We start from the raw sequence: 20,829 nt of genomic DNA, 5'->3' as shown, positions 1-20,829 counted from the left end.
TAAAAATGCTGATAAAATATGTCATAAAAATTATTTTATCGCAAAAGGGACCTATAAACCTTTATGTAATTGCAGGGGCGTCGCTAGCCTTTACAATCTCAGGGGGCTCAACTAAAATTTTTATGGGGGCCTTCGCCCCCATACCACCTAATATGCGGACCTTCGGCTCGCATACCCGGCCTTCGGCCGGGTTTTATATTAGTACATTATACTTTTTTAAAATTTGCTAACTCTAAACAATTATTCTGAAATTCATATTTTGTCATTTATTATATTTTGCATACAAAATAAACTAGCATATAAATAATTAAACATATCTAAAAATAATAATTTTTTAATACAAAATCTATTTATTACAGTAGACACTGTTTTATAGAATAAACTAATAAGAAAAGAAGAAATTTATAAGTCTTACCAAATCAACAATTCTCGAAGAGAATATGAACGACCAAAAATCATAAAACAATATGGGGGTTAGAGCTACCTCTTACATGATGTAAGCTAGATAAGTAATCGAGAAAATTATAGTGACATATTAAATTTATAAAAGATTATCATCCATTTTTAATGATATAAAAACGACTACACAGTTGACCATTATTGCTTATCTAAAATATGCAATCATATGCTCTCAGTAGCTGTAATAATAATCTTAAATTACATAGCCACACAAATAATAGATGCTGGTTAATTTACAGTCATAGCCATGACACCCATGATGGTAACCCATATCAGAATTTATTATGTTAGATAAATTGATGAAACAAAAACACTATAAATCTTTAAAAGAAATTATGCAAATATATTGAAACCTTGAGTTATTTACACTGCAAGGATGCCATATTAGAAATGAAACATTTTGTAACTATAAAATAAGAACTAGAGTGATAACATTATAGAAATTAAAATTTTATATATTATTGTCGCACCATCTCTACTTGGTATACTATATCTTAAAATAATAGTAGTTTATAAATATCAAAAATATATTCGTATTAAAAATTTAACTCAAAACTGTTTTTCGAAAAAGAAAAAATTAGCTTTCCTAAATTCACGTAAAAAGAATGGAAATGATATAATTATTACAATTATTGCAGAATGATTAATAAAATGTTTAATTTTTAAAATTATTTATAAATAAATAAATGGCATTAAATAGTTGAATGCAAATTGTTACTTATATTTATTATATATAACTGTCAAATACGTCTACAAAAGTGGCATTTTACCTAATATTTTATAAATAATTATATATAATAGAGGATTATAAAATATATGTCTACTTACTTTTTATAAATAAATATCTTATACTTATTTGGATTTGGACCTTGAAAATAATTTTAGAAAGAGACATGATAATTAAATTTAAAAATCAATAATATAGTTGATTAGTGATGTTAAACTCGGCTAATTACAAAATTAAATTTGTTAATTTTCAATTAATAAATGATTATATTTATTTAATTAGGGTTATATAAAAATTTAAATAATAAAAGTCAATTAAGCTTCTACTGTTAATGCCAAATTAATATTTAGTGAGTGATATTGATATTCTATTTTTAACACAGAATTTGATCGCAAGTTGGCATAGTATAAAATATAATTTATATTATTAATCTAATCTAATAATTAAAATAGTATATTTAATAAAAATTTAGATAGCCTTATTGTTTTTAAATAATAAAATTAAATCTATATATTACTTAATAGAATTATAAAAGAAATCGTTCAGGGAGCAATTAAAAAAATTTTTTTTTAGTTCAAGGGGGTATTAAGGAATCATTAAAAAAAAAAATTTCTTCAGAGGGCTATTCAAATTTTTCAGGGGGCTCGAGTCCTTGCGCGCCCTTAGCGACGCCACTGTGTAAATGTAAAAAAATATTCTTTTTAAAAAGTCACCCCAATTCCTTTGGTAAATAATTTTCCAACGCTTTTATAAATATTGTCTATCGTAATTGGAGAATATCATTTGGCATACCCATTTATGGACGTGGTTGCTATTTGAAATTATAGATGGGATTGATGATTTCGAGCATGCCCATTTACTGACATGGTTTCATTTCAAAGGATAATTGCGCTTGTTTATCAAATCAATTCTCTTGTGTATGTCCATACAATTTATCTCTTGTAGAACTTGCTGACAACTTTATTGGGAAAGCGTTTGTCTCATCCCTCACCAATGGTTTGGATGGAATTATTTCAATTGTAAACAACTTTCCTCTCGAATTAGATAATACAAAATTTTTATCAATTATTTGAGGATTTATTTAACAACTTAGAAGTAGGTGCGGTATCAATCTCCTACAAGATGATGACGTAAGACATCGAAAGCACTTCCTTATTCTATTATTTTATCTTCGCGCTTTTTCAAACTTAAGGATAATTTTTGTGAAGACCTTACATCTTTTGAATTATTTTCATGTTAAATTGACCGTATTCTATTAATGGCAATTTTATATTTTTTTTTAAAATTAAGAATAATGGCAAGAATAATGATAATAATAGCCATAAACCGATTATATAATAATAAGAGGTCTTCAGTAATCACTGAAATTAGTACAAACAATATTAACATACAAGAGTTTCTCTTATAGGACGCAAGATAAGGATATACCATCAACATTTAAGATTAAAAAAAATTATTTAAGCAAACTAATCATATTATTTAAATATAAATTACTGGAGCGTCAGATACATTATTATTATTATATTATATCATTATATTATATTTCAACATTTATCACTATTCTGCAGGCAACGGAACTAATAAATAATTAATTACTCCATTTAAATTACTATTCTAGTTGAATCCATTACCATCCATTCTAATAAAATTTGCAGACATCATGTATGGGATCTATATATTAGTTAAAACACGATAAGCCTCGATTCCTAATGGGTGATAAAATTGCACCTGGTGGTATAGTGAATAAATGGATTTATTTATTTTTAGGCTGTGCTTATTTTGACCCTATCAGCCCACAGACGTTTAAGTAATAGTCTTAGGACTATTACGCGTACAAGTACGTGCGGCTTGCCCACAAACGTGTTAAGGACTCCTCATTTTTATCCCCTTTTTTAATTTGTCCAGTTAGATGGATTGTGAGAAAAACTTAATGTAGTTCTGTTGTATCCACAACTAGAGGGCAAAAACGTTCTTTATCACGTATCATGTATTACATTTTCAATATAAATTTTGAAATTTATATGTGACCATTTTAGATAATAATAAAACTATTTAAGAGCACATGACAATATATTTATGGTTTCAAAATATCAATATGTTTTATTTTCTATACTGGTGCTGGTTTTCTTCCTTTATTACATAGGGCTTAACCAAGTATCCATATTATCATCATATAGTATTAACAATCTGTCAAGTAACCTAGTTTATAAATATTATGATATTATCAACTACAAAACTATATGGATCAATTGCAAAAAATCACTCAATTTAAAAAAGGAAATGAATCAAGAGATTTTTAATTATAGCTATAGAACTTTACTTCCTTGTGTAAATGAATGTTTAGAAAGCTATTTACATAATATAAGAATTCAAACTTATCCAGTCAATTCTTGGAATCAAATACCTCTTTCTAATACAGAAATTTATGTTTATTCTGCATTTTGGGATCCCTATTTTATAATAATTGATAATCAAAATCAAGCAAAAAAATTTAAAGGTGTCAAGATAGTTACACTCACTAGGACTGAGCCAGCTTCCGCTATATGGGAAAGTCAGCATTTAATGCTTTATAAATTTTTATATTTGGCTTTAATAAAAATTCAAGAATTTTGTATTAAATGTTTTGCTATATTTTCTCGTCACTTTGCCTCCTATATTCCCAATATATATTGTCATGTGGTATTTAATACTGAATTTTTTGGAATCCAACAAGCATTTGTAAAGGCTATCAAAAAAGAATTACCAGAGCATCACTCAAAAATATATGCCTCTACTATTTATTACTGTCCATTGAAAGATGGCATATCAAATTTATTTTCTAAAAATTCAAATCTCATTTCCAAAATCCTACAAAATCAATCCTCAAATACTTTAAAGTACAAATCTTATGATAATGGTTGGTTACTTAGCTCTTTCCCTCTTGGTGTCACTTTAATTGAAGGTTAACATTTGTTTTAAAAACATTGAATCATAAGGATTATAATAAATAACTTAAATCTAAGTAATATAACTAGTGTTGTTAGAAGTCCATTTTTGGATAATTTTTAAAATTTTAATCAAATTAGTATTATGAAAACCTCTAGATTTGGCAAATAATGATTCAAAACTTTCTGCCAACTAGTTACAATATCACCAGGCTTACATCAGGGCTTGACTTAAATAAGAATCCTTGTGAACTAGGAAGCCCCTATTAAACATGCACATATCATATAAAGAATAATATAACTCTTCAATATGATTTAGAAAATGGTTCTGTAATTTATCTTTTCAACGTGATTCAGAATATGTAAAAATTAATTCAAAAAAATTATTTTTTTAAAATAGTATTGAAAAACCAACATTTTGTTTTTGAGGAAACTAAGAGATCCCCTATTTAAAAAGCCTCAAATTTTAAAAAATAAAATATAGAATCATGAATAACTTTCCAGGAGGATTAAGAAGATTTTATATTAATTACAAAAAAAATAGTTGAACTATTAAAAAATATAAAAAATCCTATTTTTTTTTAAATGACTAAACTAAGAATACCCTATAATAAAGGCTCAGAATTCAAAAAGTAAATATATAATCATGTGTATATTTTTTAAAAATAATATATATAAAATAAATATATTATATAATATAATATAAAATATACCTTATTGTCAACATTGCGAAAATCAAATTTGTCTGATGTTTGTTTTTACGATAAAATAGATTCGGACATATTATTAAATGAAATTTAATTCAATAATTATTATTTTTAATATAATAAAAATCTAAATGAATCTTAAAATGAATAAAGATACTTTTATTAACGTGTATCCAGATACTTTAAGAACTCTGAAAAATTTGCATGAACTTTTAAATGTTGAGTAAGGAGATAATTTTTAATTAAATGCTATCTGAGGAGACTTGTAAATTTACATAAACGGGATTTTATTTTCATGCCCCTGGCTACAGCTGTGGTAAGCATGGTTTCTGAGCACCACTTTAAACTAACTCCATATAATTGGGGAGGGGGGGGGTGGTTAGGCTTAAAGATTTAGCCTTACCAACGTTTTTCTATGTAACATTTTAGTATTTTAAGTAGACTGAATATGTCCATAGAATATAATGTTTCGGCCAACAATTATAGTGGTTGAAAGAATTTAGAGAATAAAATAAATAGTATAAATAAATTAACTACTAATACTTTATTAATTAATATAAATACTAATTACATAAATAAATAAGAAATTAAACTAAAAAATTAAAATAATATAAAAAAATTAAAAATTAAGTTCGTAAAATCATAATTTAATCATCATTTTTCGCATCATAATTTCTCCATTATATATCCTTTTTCTTTAATCAACATTTGCATAGTCTCAATTTGTACCGAGATTTAATTCTTTTTCTTGAGTAGATTTGAATATCTTTCGGCTTCGTAATTTTGTTTTAAAGTAATTTGCCTGTCTGGCGTTTTTCTTAATCTAGTAAATTTGAATATTTCCACAATTACAACACCTTTCCACTTAGATTAGTCCCACCATTCTGCGAGTGATCTCCTTTCTTCCGATTTTGACTTTACTGATCTTGTTTCTCCGCCGAATCTATTCGTCTTAATCTTTAATGTCTTCTAGTTTCTAACGACAGCGGTCTATTGTCTAATATTCTTCACTTCTAAGGACTGTTTGTATTTGATTACACTCTGAAATTCTTGATTCCTTCTGTTTCTTGTCAACCCCTTGTAAACGATTATCTCTTGATCTCTATAGGCCATTGACGAACTCGATACTTCTGTTATCATGATTCCCGATGCACTCTTCTAGCTCTTTAAATTATATTTCGTTTTAATCCCAAATTATCCTAGTCCTTGCTTGTTTCTAACGGTTTCTAGTAACTAATGACGGTAAACGACTGACGATAATTGTTTGCGAGTAACGATTGTTTCCACGACTTCTTGTTTCTAAGATCATCGATTTTTTATCCTATACTAAAGTTTTGATAAGCAATTGGCGATAATTTGTCAACGATTAACGATAGCATCCTGGTCTTGACCACTTGTTCTACCTAGTCGCTTGTTAAGATATCCACGTTGCCTTAAGATCTCTTATACGATAATGATTTCTTGTAGGGCTGTGCCGATATTAAATATCGGATCGGTCCCGATATTCGGCGTTTTCAAAAATATCGGATCGGCCCGATACCTGTAAAAAACCCGATCCGATCCTTTTACTAAAAATGCAATTCTTATAAAACTTTTGAGTAATGAAACTTTGAATTATTATTTTTTAATAAAAAAAATTTTTTTTAAATATTTAAAAAAAAAATAAATTTTTTCCAGTTTCTATTTTACATTAATAATATTTTATAAATAATTTTTTTTTTAAACAATGCAAATGTTATTTATTTTTTTAAATAGATTTTACAAGTTTTTTTCTAAAAATAGAAAGGAACACCCAAAGTTTTATTTATTTTTAATTTTTTAAAAAAATAACACCAATTTTATTATTTATACTTTAAATAAAAATTATTTTAAATATGGTTGGTTTCTGAATTATGGAAATATTTTGATAAAGATGAAGGTAATTTTGCAAAATGCGTCATCTGCGGAATTCTAATTTCACGGGGAGGAATACTGAAAAATTCGTTCAATACAACTAACATTAGGAAACATCTGAAGCGTTGCCATCAAAAGGAATTCGAAGAGCTAACACAAAAAGAACGAGAAATATTAGAAAAAACAAATCAAATTTTTTAAAAAAAGAGCCCTGAAAGTCAGCCAACAATATCAGCCATTCTTAATAAAACTAATATTTGGAAACATTCTGATCCTAAATCAATAATAATTTCTAAATTTATAGGAGAAATGATAGCGTGTGACTACCAGCCCATTTCTATCTTGGAGGATATAGGCTTTAAAAGGCTTTTACATCATTTATGTCCAAATTACAAAATTCCCAATAGAAAGTATTTTTCGCAAGGAGTTATTCCGGATATATATGAAAAACTCTCCGAAAAAATTCGTAAAGAAATTTTGGTTGACGATTCTTTTTTATCCTTTACGGTAGATATATGGACTAGAAATTCAGGTGGCGATTCTCACATCTCATTAACATGCCACTATATAAACCAAAATTTTCAAAAAATTAATAGAGTTCTAAATGTTAAAACATTTAATGAGTCGCACACAGCAATAAATATTGCTCAAATTTTAGATGAAATTATTAATTATTGGGGTATAAAGAAAAATAAAATACACCTAATCATTAGAGATAATGCACCCAATATAACTTTGGCCATGATAAATGGGAAATTTCAAAGCGTTTCGTGTTTTGCACATAGTTTGCAATTGGTTGCACAGGCAGCAATTTTATCACAGAGATCTATTATTGACATGCTTGCCCGGGTTAGAAAAATAGTAGGACACTTTAAACATTCTTCTATTGCACAAAATTGTCTAAAAGAAATCCAAATTCGATTAAGTCTAGCCCAGCACAAATTAATCCAGGATGTGCCCACCCGTTGGGATTCTACCTATTATATGCTCGAAAGATTGATAGAACAAAAAAGGGCGGTACAGCTGTTCATTATCGATAATCCTAATTTGGGAAATCTCTCATTATATGAGTGGGAATTAGCAGAAAGGGTAATTGATGTTCTTGAACCAATTCAGAGAGTAACGAAAGAAATAAGTACGGAATCATGTTCAATTAGCAATGTTATACCCTTTGTTGAAATTCTGAAAAGTGAATTAACAATTAATGGGGACACAGATAGAGGTGTGCAGACTATGAAGAATACCACTAATAATCAATTAAAAACTCGGTTTTTTGATATTTATGATGATGACAATTATGTTGTCGCAACATTACTTGATCCTCGATATAAGGATTTATTTTTTCCAAAAAACATATCATACATAGAAAAGCTCAGGACTGCATGTGAGTCTTTTTTTAAAGGTGATGATAATGTTCAACTTCCAATTTCTAATAAAGATTCGCCAGGTTTTATATTTTTTAAAATAAATTTAGATTTTATTGTTAACTTAGGTAATGACAATGAGAAAAATGTTCCACATAACATTAAAAAATGCAAATTTAATTTAAGGGATGCTTATAAATTGAAAATCATAGAAAAACTAGTAATAAATGAAATCGATAGTAATGTAAATGATGACCTGCCATACCTAATAGAAATCAAGGAATATTTAAAAGAATCTTTATATATAGAAAGTATAACAACATATTTTTCATATTAATTTAAATATTGCTTGGTTGGGCTATGATTGACCCATTTGTTTGGGTGATTTTTCAAAATCAACAAAAGATTGGGTTTGTATGAAACCCACTATTTTATAAATGCTAATTTTATATTTGTGTTATTTATTTAGAAAACTCGAATAACATTGATGATATTGATATTATATCCCCAGTGAATCCACTTGAATATTGGAGAGTTAATGCTGTAAAATATCCAACTTTATCAACACTTGCACGTAAATTTTTGGCTCCTCCAGCAACAAGTGTCCCATCTGAGTCTGCCTTCAGTACGGCAGGGGATATTGATAGTCCTCATCGTAGAAGCCTATTGCCTGAAAATCTAGAGGCTCTTATATTTATTAAAAAAAATCTAATATATTATAATTTTATATATTAAATATTACAATTTTATAAACCAACATAAAATGGATATATTATTATATATTTTTTTTAAAATTATTGTTGAAATAAAAAAATTAAATTATGCATAATTCTTTTATGCATAAATAATATTGATTTATTAATTACATTTGGTTCAAAGAGGGGTGGTGAAAAATTAATATAAATATCGGATAGGTATCGGATCGGTTTTGAACCAATATCGGAAAATATCGGATCGGATGGGTGAAAAATATGTGGATCGGCACAGCCCTAATTTCTTGTATCTTTTGATCCAAAATAAAAATCCGATCTCTAATTGAGCTCGATTGCGACATATATTTTCTAATGACGAAAAGCCGTTTCTCTTTATGAAGATTTTGGTTAATCAACAACCTGATATTTTGCTAAATATTATCAACTTAAATAACAGTTAAACGTATATCTTTAATAAAAATTGAATTTCGTTTAGCTACATCGATCACTTGTACGTATAACGATCTCTTGTGACGAATTCTTTTTAGCTAAATGACTAATTCTATTCTTTTCCGAAATACGACCATTAATATTGATACCATTGTTTTATTGCTCTTCTTCTTTGTCTTAGTGTCGATACTCTTTTCATACATCCCCTTTCCCCCTTTATTTAGAATTTCTTTTCAGGGTTAATTAGACTGAATTGTTGAATTTGCCCTGTCGCCTCCACTCTCCAACATCATTGTAAAATAATGGAATTTTTAGAACTAAAATTTTACTAAATCTTTATTAAATACTTAAATATAAGGTAAAAACATAATCAAAATAAAAGAAAAATAAAATTAATATAAATTAAAGATTAAAGATTAAAAAAATTATAATTTAATCATCATTTTTCGCATCATAATTTCTCCATTATATATCCTTTTTCTTTAATCAACATTTTAGTCTCAATTTGTACCGAGATTTAATTCTTTTTCTTGAGTAGATATGAATATCTTTCGGCTTCGTAATTTTGTTTAAAAGTAATTTGCCTGTCTGGCGTTTTTCTTAATCTTGTAAATTTGAATATTTCCACAATTACAACATTCTATATATTGATTATTGTTTTAAATGGCTATTATCTAAATTATCATATTAAATATAGGCTTAAGCCATGGTTTTGCAGCCAACCAACTTTACCCTTTCGAGTTTGAGAATATTGTGGTAGGAAACGTTGATCTGAAATTCGTACGAATAACGGTTCCCAATTCCGAATACCTAATCGAAAATAAAACCGGAAGCCAATTCAATGAGAATATATTCTCGTCAAACTCGTCTGCTTTTCCCGATAATCATTTTAAGTGAGTTAAAAAAACAAAAATTTATAATTAAACAGAAGCGAACAATCTTAAAATGTTTTATATAAGAATAAAGGGGGGGGGGCTTACTTTTGGGAATACTTGGGAATGGATCAGAACCCAGAAAAATAATTTACTGATATCCCCTACCAACAGAAATCTGCAGATACATTTAGGTAACCCCCCCCCCTACAAATGCCTATCAAGCAAAAATTATTAATCACGGGCCCTGGGAGGGTATTGTTAAATCTAGCCTTTAACCGTTTATTTCATTTTATTTGTTATTTTTTTTAACGAAGGAATGGATTATCATAATAGGGGAGACCGGGGTTAAACGGCAGGTATTTTGCTTTTAAAATTTTGTTTTAGAAGATAAATCCAATTGTATCATTGGATAGCCACATCATAGACTAAATAAATAAAAAAAAAGCTTAGGCTTTCTACCTATTTAAGCTGTGGACACTATTTAGGGTTAATTAAAAGTTGTGCTTTTACTATTTACCAACGACCCTGGGTAAGATGACAATACCCTCGGGGGTAAGATGGTAAACCTAACATTTAACTATTAATCTTCACAATATAGGCACGCATACATTGCATCATTCTTAGCGCAACTTGAATGTTCCCATTCGGGACATTTGATGCGCCTTATCTAGTCTTAGCGTTTACTATGGTTTTAACTTTTTGCCACACATTACCCAATTTTTTCCTGCGCAATTCAATGCACATTTATTTGCCATTTACCCATGGAACCCTCGCATGGGGGGGGGGGGGGGGGTTAATGAGTTTGCTAAAATGGCTGTAGAAACCTTTCTAGTTTCGAAGTAATATTAGGGATAAGTTTCTCGCTAAAATTTGGGAATCTATCTCCTAGAAATTTTTTAGCATTGAAATTAATACTAATAGATGCTGAGGAAGTAAACGCTTGTATTTAAATTGAGTTTTTGTAAAAAAATCATAATCAAATTAGCAATATCTTTAGCGATATTTAAAAATAAAAACTCAATTTAAAATACAAGTGTTTATTTCCCTAGTATCTATTAATATTTTAAAAAAATTTCTAAGTGATATAAGTGAGAATATGGCATATAAATTTAATATTGTGAAGATATTATTTTTCCTCCAAGCAAAAAAAAATGGGCTAAAGAATCGTTTTTGATCATTATTTTTTTTAATAGGGAGCTCTCTTTAATATAAATAAACATATGGTTGATAGAGTTTGAGCAAATTTGAAACAATTAGCGGTAAAAATGACAAAGTTATAGCTGTTTGCCTTTTTAACCCAACTACCGGATAACTCCAGTCTCCCCTAATTAGTGCGGAATGATATTTTTATAAAATTTCTGGCAAATCTCTCCCTTCGCTAAAAAAAATGATTTAATCTATTTTATATATAGGATTTTAAATTATCTTCATAAAGCTACTCTCCGCTGCATTTGATGTCGTTATCCGCTACGAAATCCGGCGGCGAACTTCCGTCACTTAATTCACCTCTACGTATCAACGTGTGCGTGCCACCATTATTCGACTATTTCGACGACGCTAAGTTTATCATAAATTTTTTGCAAATGATGGAATGGAACAAGCTGAACGGGGTTCAGCAAACGTTTTTATACAGGATTCCTTCGTACGCTAACAACAGTTACTACTCTGGTATTGCTATTCAAAATTTACCATATGATAAAAATTTGCATATGAGTTTTATAACCTAAATTTTCAAATCATATGCATTTTTTTTATACAAATAAAAATGTTATAATTCAAGAAATTAACCCGGCCCATGCTCTCTTTAGCCATTACCAAGATCGAGCCCAGATCAATCTTCGTTCTTGGATCCTACCTACCCACTTACGATCTCCAGAGGCTGTCCATTACAATGCGCAAGTCGCGAACGTTAATGATTGTCTCTTCCGCAATGGCAATGACTTAACGGATGCCATCCTTTTCCAAGATTTCGACGAGCTACTCTTTTATGGCGGAGATTTACCGCCAAAAAATAGTTCCTTCTTTTTCCGATTTAAAAGAGATACCGCTTTGATTGAAGGGTCCGATTGGCCCCGGTCTCATTTAGCGGTCGAAACCGACGAACTTTATTACCATTATAATGATGATAAAGAGACGACAAATGAAGGTATATCAAATATAGCCGAATCACTGACTTCTTCTGACCATGATAATCGTTTAAAATTGACGCGCGCCCATTTTAGGTCAAAAGCTTCGATAAATTCCGAAGAACGGGTAAGCAAGATGAATAGACAGGATCGACTATATCCGCACCTGGCTATTCGGGCTGGTTTTGTTTCATTCGCTCAAGGCTTGACTCATTTATTGAGGCACAATGGGAATCGAGAACTCTGTGGCATCATATTTCGCAGTTTGTATATGGGGAAAGCGGTCAATAAATCGAATATTCGAGAAGAAGGAGCTTCAAAACAGCAATGCGATTGCGGATCCAAGAAAGGCCTTTACACTGACAATAATAAAAATCTATCGAGTTTGTCAGCATTTGGACCACTTGGAGATCTTAGTAACATCGATGAAGATGTTTTCAAACCTAGGGACCCAAATGATAATAAGCTCCTAAACTCTTGTTCAGGAAACCCTTTCAATTTCGAAATCCCGTTAATCTCCCACAAACTCGCCCTTTCCGATTTTTACCCGTCGTCTATTCGTTCTAAATTCCTTATTTTCCCGCTGGCCTCTATAGAAACGGTTGGTATCCACGCCCCTCACCAAACTAGAATCTCTAATGGCAGGACGATATCCAATCACGACATATTAACACCGGACCCTTATTCGTTTCACCTCAGACATTTTTCCGTCCCATCGGTTTCCGCCGATTTATCGGCTCCAACCCACCCTTACATGATCTACGATTTCGATATAAACAACGCCATCAAAGAGGGTACGCTTTGCGGTTGTCGATGTCCTTCCTCTAATCAGACCACCGAAGCAGGTAGTTCTAATCGAGATGATGGCGAATCCGAGAATTATCTTAAGAGTAACATGTCGCTCATCATCGGTATCAGGCAATGCGCATTGGCAAGGGAATATATTCTTAAACGTAATATGCTAGCCACCTTGAACGACGCGTTTTATCGATTGAAGACTTCCGAAAACTCTTCTCGCAAAATTTTACAGGATTTATGCTAATAAGGAGAAGGAAAAAGAAGCGATAAAACGGAAACGCTATTTCAAATCATTAACCACCCAATCCTTATTTATATACTAAATTTTTGGAAGGGGGGGGGTGACTAATTTCTGCTCAACTTATCAATTAATCTTTGTGCTGAGTTTAGATAATGCTCATAGACATTCCTAGCTAACTGTTTTTATTATTATTTTAAACATTAAAAAAAAACATTATGGATGACCCTGTGTTTTTATGCCCCGTATCTTATTAAAACTTCTAGTCATTATTTATCTAATTCCTTATATATTAAAATTTCATTATCCTCCTCAGGTAGTATTTTATATTTGTATTATCATTTTTATACATCATCTCTCTAATTAAAGGTTCCAATAAGTCAGTATTGACCAGAACGCCATGTTTCCCTTGGCTAAAATTAATTACAAGTCCATCGACCCATTTTTTATAAAATTTGTATTTGACCCGACTGCCCAATGTTTTCATATTATTTGATTGATTGATTTATGTCTATTTATATTATTTTTTTTACCGAAATTTATAAAATATGCAATATTATCAAATAAATACTTTATTAATAAATTTAAACCCGTTTTGTTCCATTCAACCGAATAATATTTCAAATTCACCTACATGCTCATATTAATTTAAAAGTATATTTTTAACCGCACATGCGCGCGCATAATGTGTCAATTTCTTTATTCCACCTATAGTGAGATCCGCTTGTTGCATGCCTTTAATCTCGTAAATAAAATTTCAATTTTTAGGCAATATTCTGATGTGTGCAACTTGAGTTGCCAAACGTTCTTTTTAGTTATGTTAATAAATTAATGACTGATTAAAAAATATAAATTTAGTTTTCCAGGCTTTATAAAAATACATTTAAAAAAAATTAGTATTGATTTTAGGGGTGATATCACTTTTTGGAGACCGATCCGATCCGATATTCCCGATATTAAATTTGTATCGGCCGATTTCCGAACCGAAATTATATCTAATTTTGTATTCTGAAAAGATACCAATGGTTTTAATTTTTAATATACTTTTTATTAGTATAACATGTATAATTTAACTGTACCATAACTTATGTCATTTAGTTATAGTTTATATTCACTTCAATTGCAATTCTAAAAGTATATAAAATATTTTTATTGTTAAATCACTTTTATATAATAAGTAATAACATTAATCTATATACATAATAAGTAATTTATTATGAAATTTGAAATAAATATTTAAAATAATATTTAACATTAATATATTGAAAAGATTTCCTTTTAAAAATATCAAAATTTCAAATTTATCAGAGGTCAGTCTGCGGCTGTGGAACAGTCAATATCACTAGCTTCACTAAAACAGATTCTGAAAAGATTATCGCATACTTTTAAAACAGAATGCGCAAAAATAATAACAACATGGCAATATGTTTATTAATTAATTATTATTAAAAAAATAAACATAAAAATGGATTACGATTTTATTTATAAAAATAAATGATTTTAGATATAACTTTTTTAAAAATTTTATTTTTTATTGAAAACGCCATTTTATATCGGATTGGATCGGAAAATTTTAAAAAATTTGCCTATAACCGATATTAAAATGAGTGAAATATCGGCCCGAACCAATAAAAAATATCGGTACATCCCTAATTGATTTGGTAACAAAGCATGTTATTGGCCCTCTCCTGGTCCTGTGTCATATTTTTCATTTAACACGAAGGATCTGGTAACCCTGTGGGGAATTCTAAAATTGTTTTATATTTTAAAATATTTAGTTCTAAAATCTCAATTATTGTAAAAGCAATGACGAGTATGACTACCATTACGCGATATTATATTAATTCGTCCCATTACTTCGCCCAACGCCATTATACCTCTAGGGTTATTTTAAAAATGTTCATAAACGAATAACTCTAATACCTCTAAGCAAACACTAAAGAGGAAAATCTATACCCTCTCATAATAATTTTAATAACGATGTCCGCTTGCCTAATCGAATTACCCTTCCTTTATGACTTGTGCTACTATCTAACACTCAATAATATTGAAAATATATATAAATTTATTTGATACCATGAACTAGGAGTTAGCATAATTAGTCTTCGCAAGATAAATTTGTAGAAAATTCAAACCGCATTAACGTAAGCACTACATGAACCCAAACAAACCTATACAGTTTCCTCATTGATTTTGAATAGTATTAAAGTGCGTCTATTGAGACATTTCACTTTTACTCGGTGAGTTAAGAAATAATTTACATTTTTTTAAAAAAAATAAAAAGCATCAATTACTTTGTTCTATCCTTAATGTACTTTAAAAAAAAACCCCAAACCTAAATATTTAAATCATATTTTCCAAACCATGTCTAAAATGACTCAGGTTGCTTAAAGGTTTTAAATTTCTGAATCCAGTATTTGATGCCATATGTTAGTTCTTCCAAATCATTAATAAACAATTGAAGAGATGAATCACTCATTTTGAAACGCTATCTGTGAATGGTATTAGTTAAAAGAGGAGAGATAAATAAGCTGTGCTACAAGGTTTGCATAGTTTATATTTGCAGTTATGCTGCTTTGAAAATTATTTTTCTTCACATAAACAGTTCGGGTAGAATAGATTTTATTAAATTCAAAATAAAAACATTAATAAGGAATAATCTGCCGAAAACGGCTGTTTTATACGTTATAATACCAGAAATAAAAAATAATTCTTTAAACTACAAATAACATGACTCATCCTGAGTCTTACGATTCTAAGTCGAACCACTGCGCCAATGTTAACAAACTAAATTATTGCGCGTGATAAAAAAAAAATATAATGAATTTACAAACAAAAATAAATAAAAAAATTATATATAAAATAAAACGCCACTCAGGATTTTAGCTTGCTTTTCAGGGATTTTGTTTCTAATTACTCACATTAACCTTCTCATATAAGGTTAGGGTACCTGAAGTCTAATTTTGATGACAAAAAATTTTTGGCTCAGGTTGGTTGGAATAATATAAATTATACTATTAAATGAAACTTGATGATTAATAAGGAGATAAGTTCTCGAATCTATAGAAATATCATATCAGCATGAAATGATGGCCATAAATGCTAAATTACATTCACAAATTTTATGTGTATCCTTTCAAGACTTGCACACCAAATTTGATGAAGAGAATATGATAAGGTTAAGTGTGTTGGCAATCTGCTATGTGTACTAATGAACTCTTTCACTCGTATAATAAACTCAAATTATAAAATATTTTTTTAAAATTTTGCATGGAAAAAAACTATATCAAACTCCAATCTATTATTGACCCAATATTAATAAGTGTTTAAATATTCATTTAATCTAAGTTCCTGAAATTTTAAAGGAGCTCTATTTCCTAGATTTCTCATGTAGGGACCCCAGAGTGAACCATAACGCGTTAAACCATCATATATATCTGAACCGAACCAATATAATTATTTTTTGAAGGAGTAAAAAGAACCTTTATAAAAAAATGTTAAAACAGTTCAGTTTTTATATTTTAGATATCGAAATAATATTAATATCCAGAATTATATAAACTTGCTCTTATAGTACTGGCAGTTCCCGCAACACAAGTTTCTATAGAAAGAGCCTTTTTGGAGCTAAAATTTGTGTTATCTTCACAACTAACAAATAGGAATCCATGTTACGTTCAAATAATATTTAAAAATTAGTTATTTTGAATCTTATACATTTTTTATATATAATTCATAGATACTTATAATAAATTAGACAATGGTGTTGCTTAAATTAAAAAAAAATTCTAACCCTGAAACGTTATAAATAGCAATTCGGGTCTCTGGTTTGGGTTATATTTTCAAACTATTTAATAGGGTTTTAGAAATTATTAACCAACAAAAAATAGAGGTAATAAAGTATGTTAAAATGAAGTTATGAATAGTTTGCACTTTTCAGTATTTATACTTATCATATGAAAACTAAAAGATAGGAAAAGGGGAATAACTTTAAAAAATTTAAGTAGTGCACTTTAGACACTTTGCAATGAGCAGTACATTTGAAAAAGTATGAATACATACTAATTTGTATGTTAACTCCCCCCCCCTCACAAGAGGTAGTATTGAATAGTTAAAATTTTAGGTATTTTTAAAATGGCTCTATAAAGATTTTAGACAAAATAAATGTGAGCCTAAAGATTTGGCATATAGAAATCCACACCTTTCTTCTATGAACAGAATCCCTAGACCTTACATTATATTATTTTGGGCTAAATTATTGGACCATTTTTAGTTTTTAACATCACAAATGAGATTGCTAGATCTTATAAATTGTGCTGTATAGTGAATAGAACCACGTGGGAAAAGGATAGTGGTACTGAATAAAATGAGAAAACATGATTAGGGTAGACAGATAAATGAGGATTGTACAAAAATTTGAAAATATATATTAAGATTAAATATAACAACTAAAAATTGTTTATTATAAAAATGTACTACCAAATAAAGTCTAAGTAAAAAATTAATAAATCTAGGGTTCCCACTTAACATGGCTTACCAAGCAGCTTTATGATATAAAAATAAATTTTATAATTAATTTTACAAATATACACATATAATAAAATTGTGATCAGTATTATTATAAATAAAAATTTATTATATAAAAATTTTCTGAATGAAGATAAATCTTATCACACACAGCTAAAATCTTGTTAATCATATTTACCTCTTCCTCTGCTATAGCTTCTGGACCTATAAGAGATATTACTATTAATTTAATTAGTTGTAAATTGTACCTTCCACGGCTATTCGATCTCGAGTATCTCCGACTATATAAAATAAATTCAAACATTAATGTTATAACCAATTATTTTTATATTAATGTATGTGTATGATAACCTTTTTTTTATATTATAACATATTGGCAGATCTAATCTTAGAGGTGAAATTTGATTAATAATGTGAGAAGGGTGTAGAAAAAGAAGTGGCTGGTTGTAGGGTGATATTATCGGGTTTCAAGAAGACTATGATGAGAAGATTAATTGCCGTTACATTTATATAAAAGTACAAAAAAGAAGTTGTGGGGGTGATGTATTAATGCAGTATGTAGAAATGATGATACTGTAGTAGTAGATATCTATATAACAAAATTGAATTATATTTTATTGTTTTTGATAAAAACTTTTATACTAAGTATCTTAATTAAAACTTTTAAAAATATAAATATACTTTCTCCTTCTATCACGATCATCATCATAACGTGAATTGTTATTATTTCTTCGACCTCCAGAATCTTTGCTTTTACTTTTTCCATGTGACAATTCCACACGAACCCTGACACCACATATCTTACTTAAAATACAAATTCAATATTTTTTAAAAAATATAAAATTTACGTTCCATCAAGAGCTCTAACTGCATCATCTGCATCCCTAGGGTCTTCAAATTCGACAAAAGCAAAGCCAGGTGGATTTCTTGCAACCCATACATTTTTTAATCTGCCATACTTACTAAAGGCAGCTTCTAATTCATGAGACGGTACACCATTGCCCAAATCTCCGACATAAACTTTACAATCTAAAGGACAGTTTTTCATATATGACATACCTAATAATAATAATTTGATAAGTAATAATTAATTATAAATGTTACTATTCAGGACAACAACAAAAATAAGGGTGGCGAAAAATTATTATTATTTACAGATCAGATTATTTATCAAATTATTAAATTTAGATTTAAATATATTTTATTCATCCAATTAAAATGTTATTTTAATTTTAGCTATATGAATTGAAATTGTAAAAACCTATAACAATAATTTAAATTATAAATTTATTTATTTTCTAAAAATAAAAATATATAATAATACTATTAAAAAAAAAGAACGGAGATGGTGTGATGCAGGGAAACAAAAATGAAAAAGAACGTAAGCGTTGTCTATGATAGCTCTTTGGCTAGAAGGCTACCATAGAAACTGATATAATTAGCTTTGTGAATCGCTATGGATAATCGTTGACGAAGAAAAAAACCCTCTCGGGGTTCATCTGAGAGTTTGCTGATTTGTGATCCTAATTTTTTGAAAAATGCTAAGGCGAGTTTGCCGAAGGTGCCAAGAGTGGTTGATATGATTATTATTTCAAACATCTAATTCGACTATATATCATAATTAAACCTTCACAATATTTTTTTTATTAACCTGATAACCTTAAATATGAAAGATAATCTCTTCTTGTAATATGTAGGGTCGCAAATGTCCTTAAAAAAATTTATTATCTATTTGGAGTTTTTTTTGCGCCATGGTATTGGACGATTAACTTTAGTGTATGAAAATTGAATTTTTCCAGTATCTGTTTCTTTTTTGATATATTGATTCAAACCGTAAAAAATAGAGGAATTAAAATATGGAAAATTTGTGAATATATTATGAATATACATAGAGAATTAAATTCTGAGTTGATATAATTATATTCAAAATTAATTTTAAGATGTTAGCCTTTCCTTTTTAAATGTCTTTCGCGACAAAAAATTTATTTTGTGAACCGGAAACATAAAAAAATACATCTAAACGGTTTTGGATAGAAAATTAAATTTTGAGTTCAATGATATATATATATTCTACGTTTAAGATGTTAGCCTTTCCCCTCTTAAATGCTTTCTCAAATTAAAAATACCTTAAAAAATTTATATTTCTCATATACTTCTTTTATCAAGTAATTACAATATATGTATACTTACTTAATTTATAAAATCATAAGCAAATATTAATTTAATTAAAAAAATTAATTTTTAAATTAATATAATAAAATTAATTTTAAAAAACCGCAAATTATTTCAAAGAATTATTAAAAAAATTGAAAAGATCTTAAAATTTCCATATTTTTATAATATTATAATGTAAATGTTATTATAATATTTTTTCTCTAAAAAAAGCAATAAATCAATCAAATATCTCATTAATCATTTTCTTTGTTATTTTTATTTTCAATATTATTTTTTAGCCTTTCATATTACTAAGCCTTTCTACTTATAGACCTTGCGTTAAATTTATAATTATATTTATATCAATTGTTACCAATACTTGCTTTAAAATATCACCTAATTTTTAATGAATCAAATTGGTACATTTAATTTGTATTTATATTGCCAATACTTGCTTTAAAATATCACCTAATTTTTAATCAATCAAATTGGTACATTTAATTTATAATTATATTTATATCAAGCAATAACAATTAAATATCAAACAATTAGAGAATATAAGTAACAGAAAAATATCATTTGCTGCCAATACTTAGTGACAGAAAATATCCTTCCTTTACTGCTTTAATATATCACAATTTTATAATGATCAAATTGGTACATTTAAATTTATAATTATAAGTTTATATCAAGCAGGAACAGATAAATAATGCTTTATTGCTAATACTTATAACAGGAAAATTTTCTAATGCTTTAAAATATCACAAAATTTTTAATTAATCAAATTGGTACATTTAGATTTATAATTATTAATTTATATCTAGCAATAACAGATAAATATCAAACAATAAAAGAGTATCTAGTAACAGGAAAATATCCTTTAATCCTTCAAAATGAT

The 20,829-nt window shown here is 28.4% G+C and overlaps 2 protein-coding genes across 3 annotated transcripts; one reads left to right on the top strand and one right to left on the bottom strand.

Annotated features, from left to right (window-relative positions):
• Positions 1 to 3,466: 3,466 nt before the first annotated feature.
• On the top strand, positions 3,467 to 13,876 carry LOC135924540 (uncharacterized). The gene is made up of 4 exons (XM_065459602.1): positions 3,467 to 4,127; positions 9,914 to 10,109; positions 11,527 to 11,759; positions 11,872 to 13,876. Exons 1-4 carry the CDS (start codon positions 3,467 to 3,469, stop codon positions 13,257 to 13,259), a joined length of 2,478 nt encoding a protein of 825 aa, XP_065315674.1. The 3' UTR covers positions 13,260 to 13,876.
• A 3,816-nt stretch (positions 13,877 to 17,692) lies between these two features.
• On the bottom strand, positions 17,693 to 18,978 carry LOC135923464 (serine/arginine-rich splicing factor 3-like). Of its 2 annotated transcripts, XM_065458221.1 has the most exons (6): positions 18,882 to 18,978; positions 18,626 to 18,836; positions 18,459 to 18,581; positions 18,026 to 18,058; positions 17,956 to 17,981; positions 17,693 to 17,794 (listed from the first exon to the last, which is right to left on the bottom strand). In XM_065458221.1, the coding sequence occupies exons 2-6, from the start codon at positions 18,832 to 18,834 to the stop codon at positions 17,784 to 17,786; spliced, it is 402 nt and encodes a 133-aa protein (XP_065314293.1). In that variant the 5' UTR covers positions 18,835 to 18,836; positions 18,882 to 18,978; the 3' UTR covers positions 17,693 to 17,783. The 2 variants fall into 2 exon arrangements, with proteins under 2 accessions (XP_065314293.1, XP_065314292.1); XM_065458220.1 differs by having other exon boundaries at positions 17,693 to 17,981.
• Positions 18,979 to 20,829: the final 1,851 nt, after the last annotated feature.

Source organism: Gordionus sp. m RMFG-2023, chromosome 2 (genome assembly GCF_954871325.1).
Source record: "Gordionus sp. m RMFG-2023 chromosome 2, tfGorSpeb1-WG-v2, whole genome shotgun sequence".
Taxonomy (NCBI): domain Eukaryota; kingdom Metazoa; phylum Nematomorpha; class Gordioida; order Chordodea; family Parachordodidae; genus Gordionus; species Gordionus sp. m RMFG-2023.
This window is presented reverse-complemented; position numbering and strand designations above follow the sequence as displayed.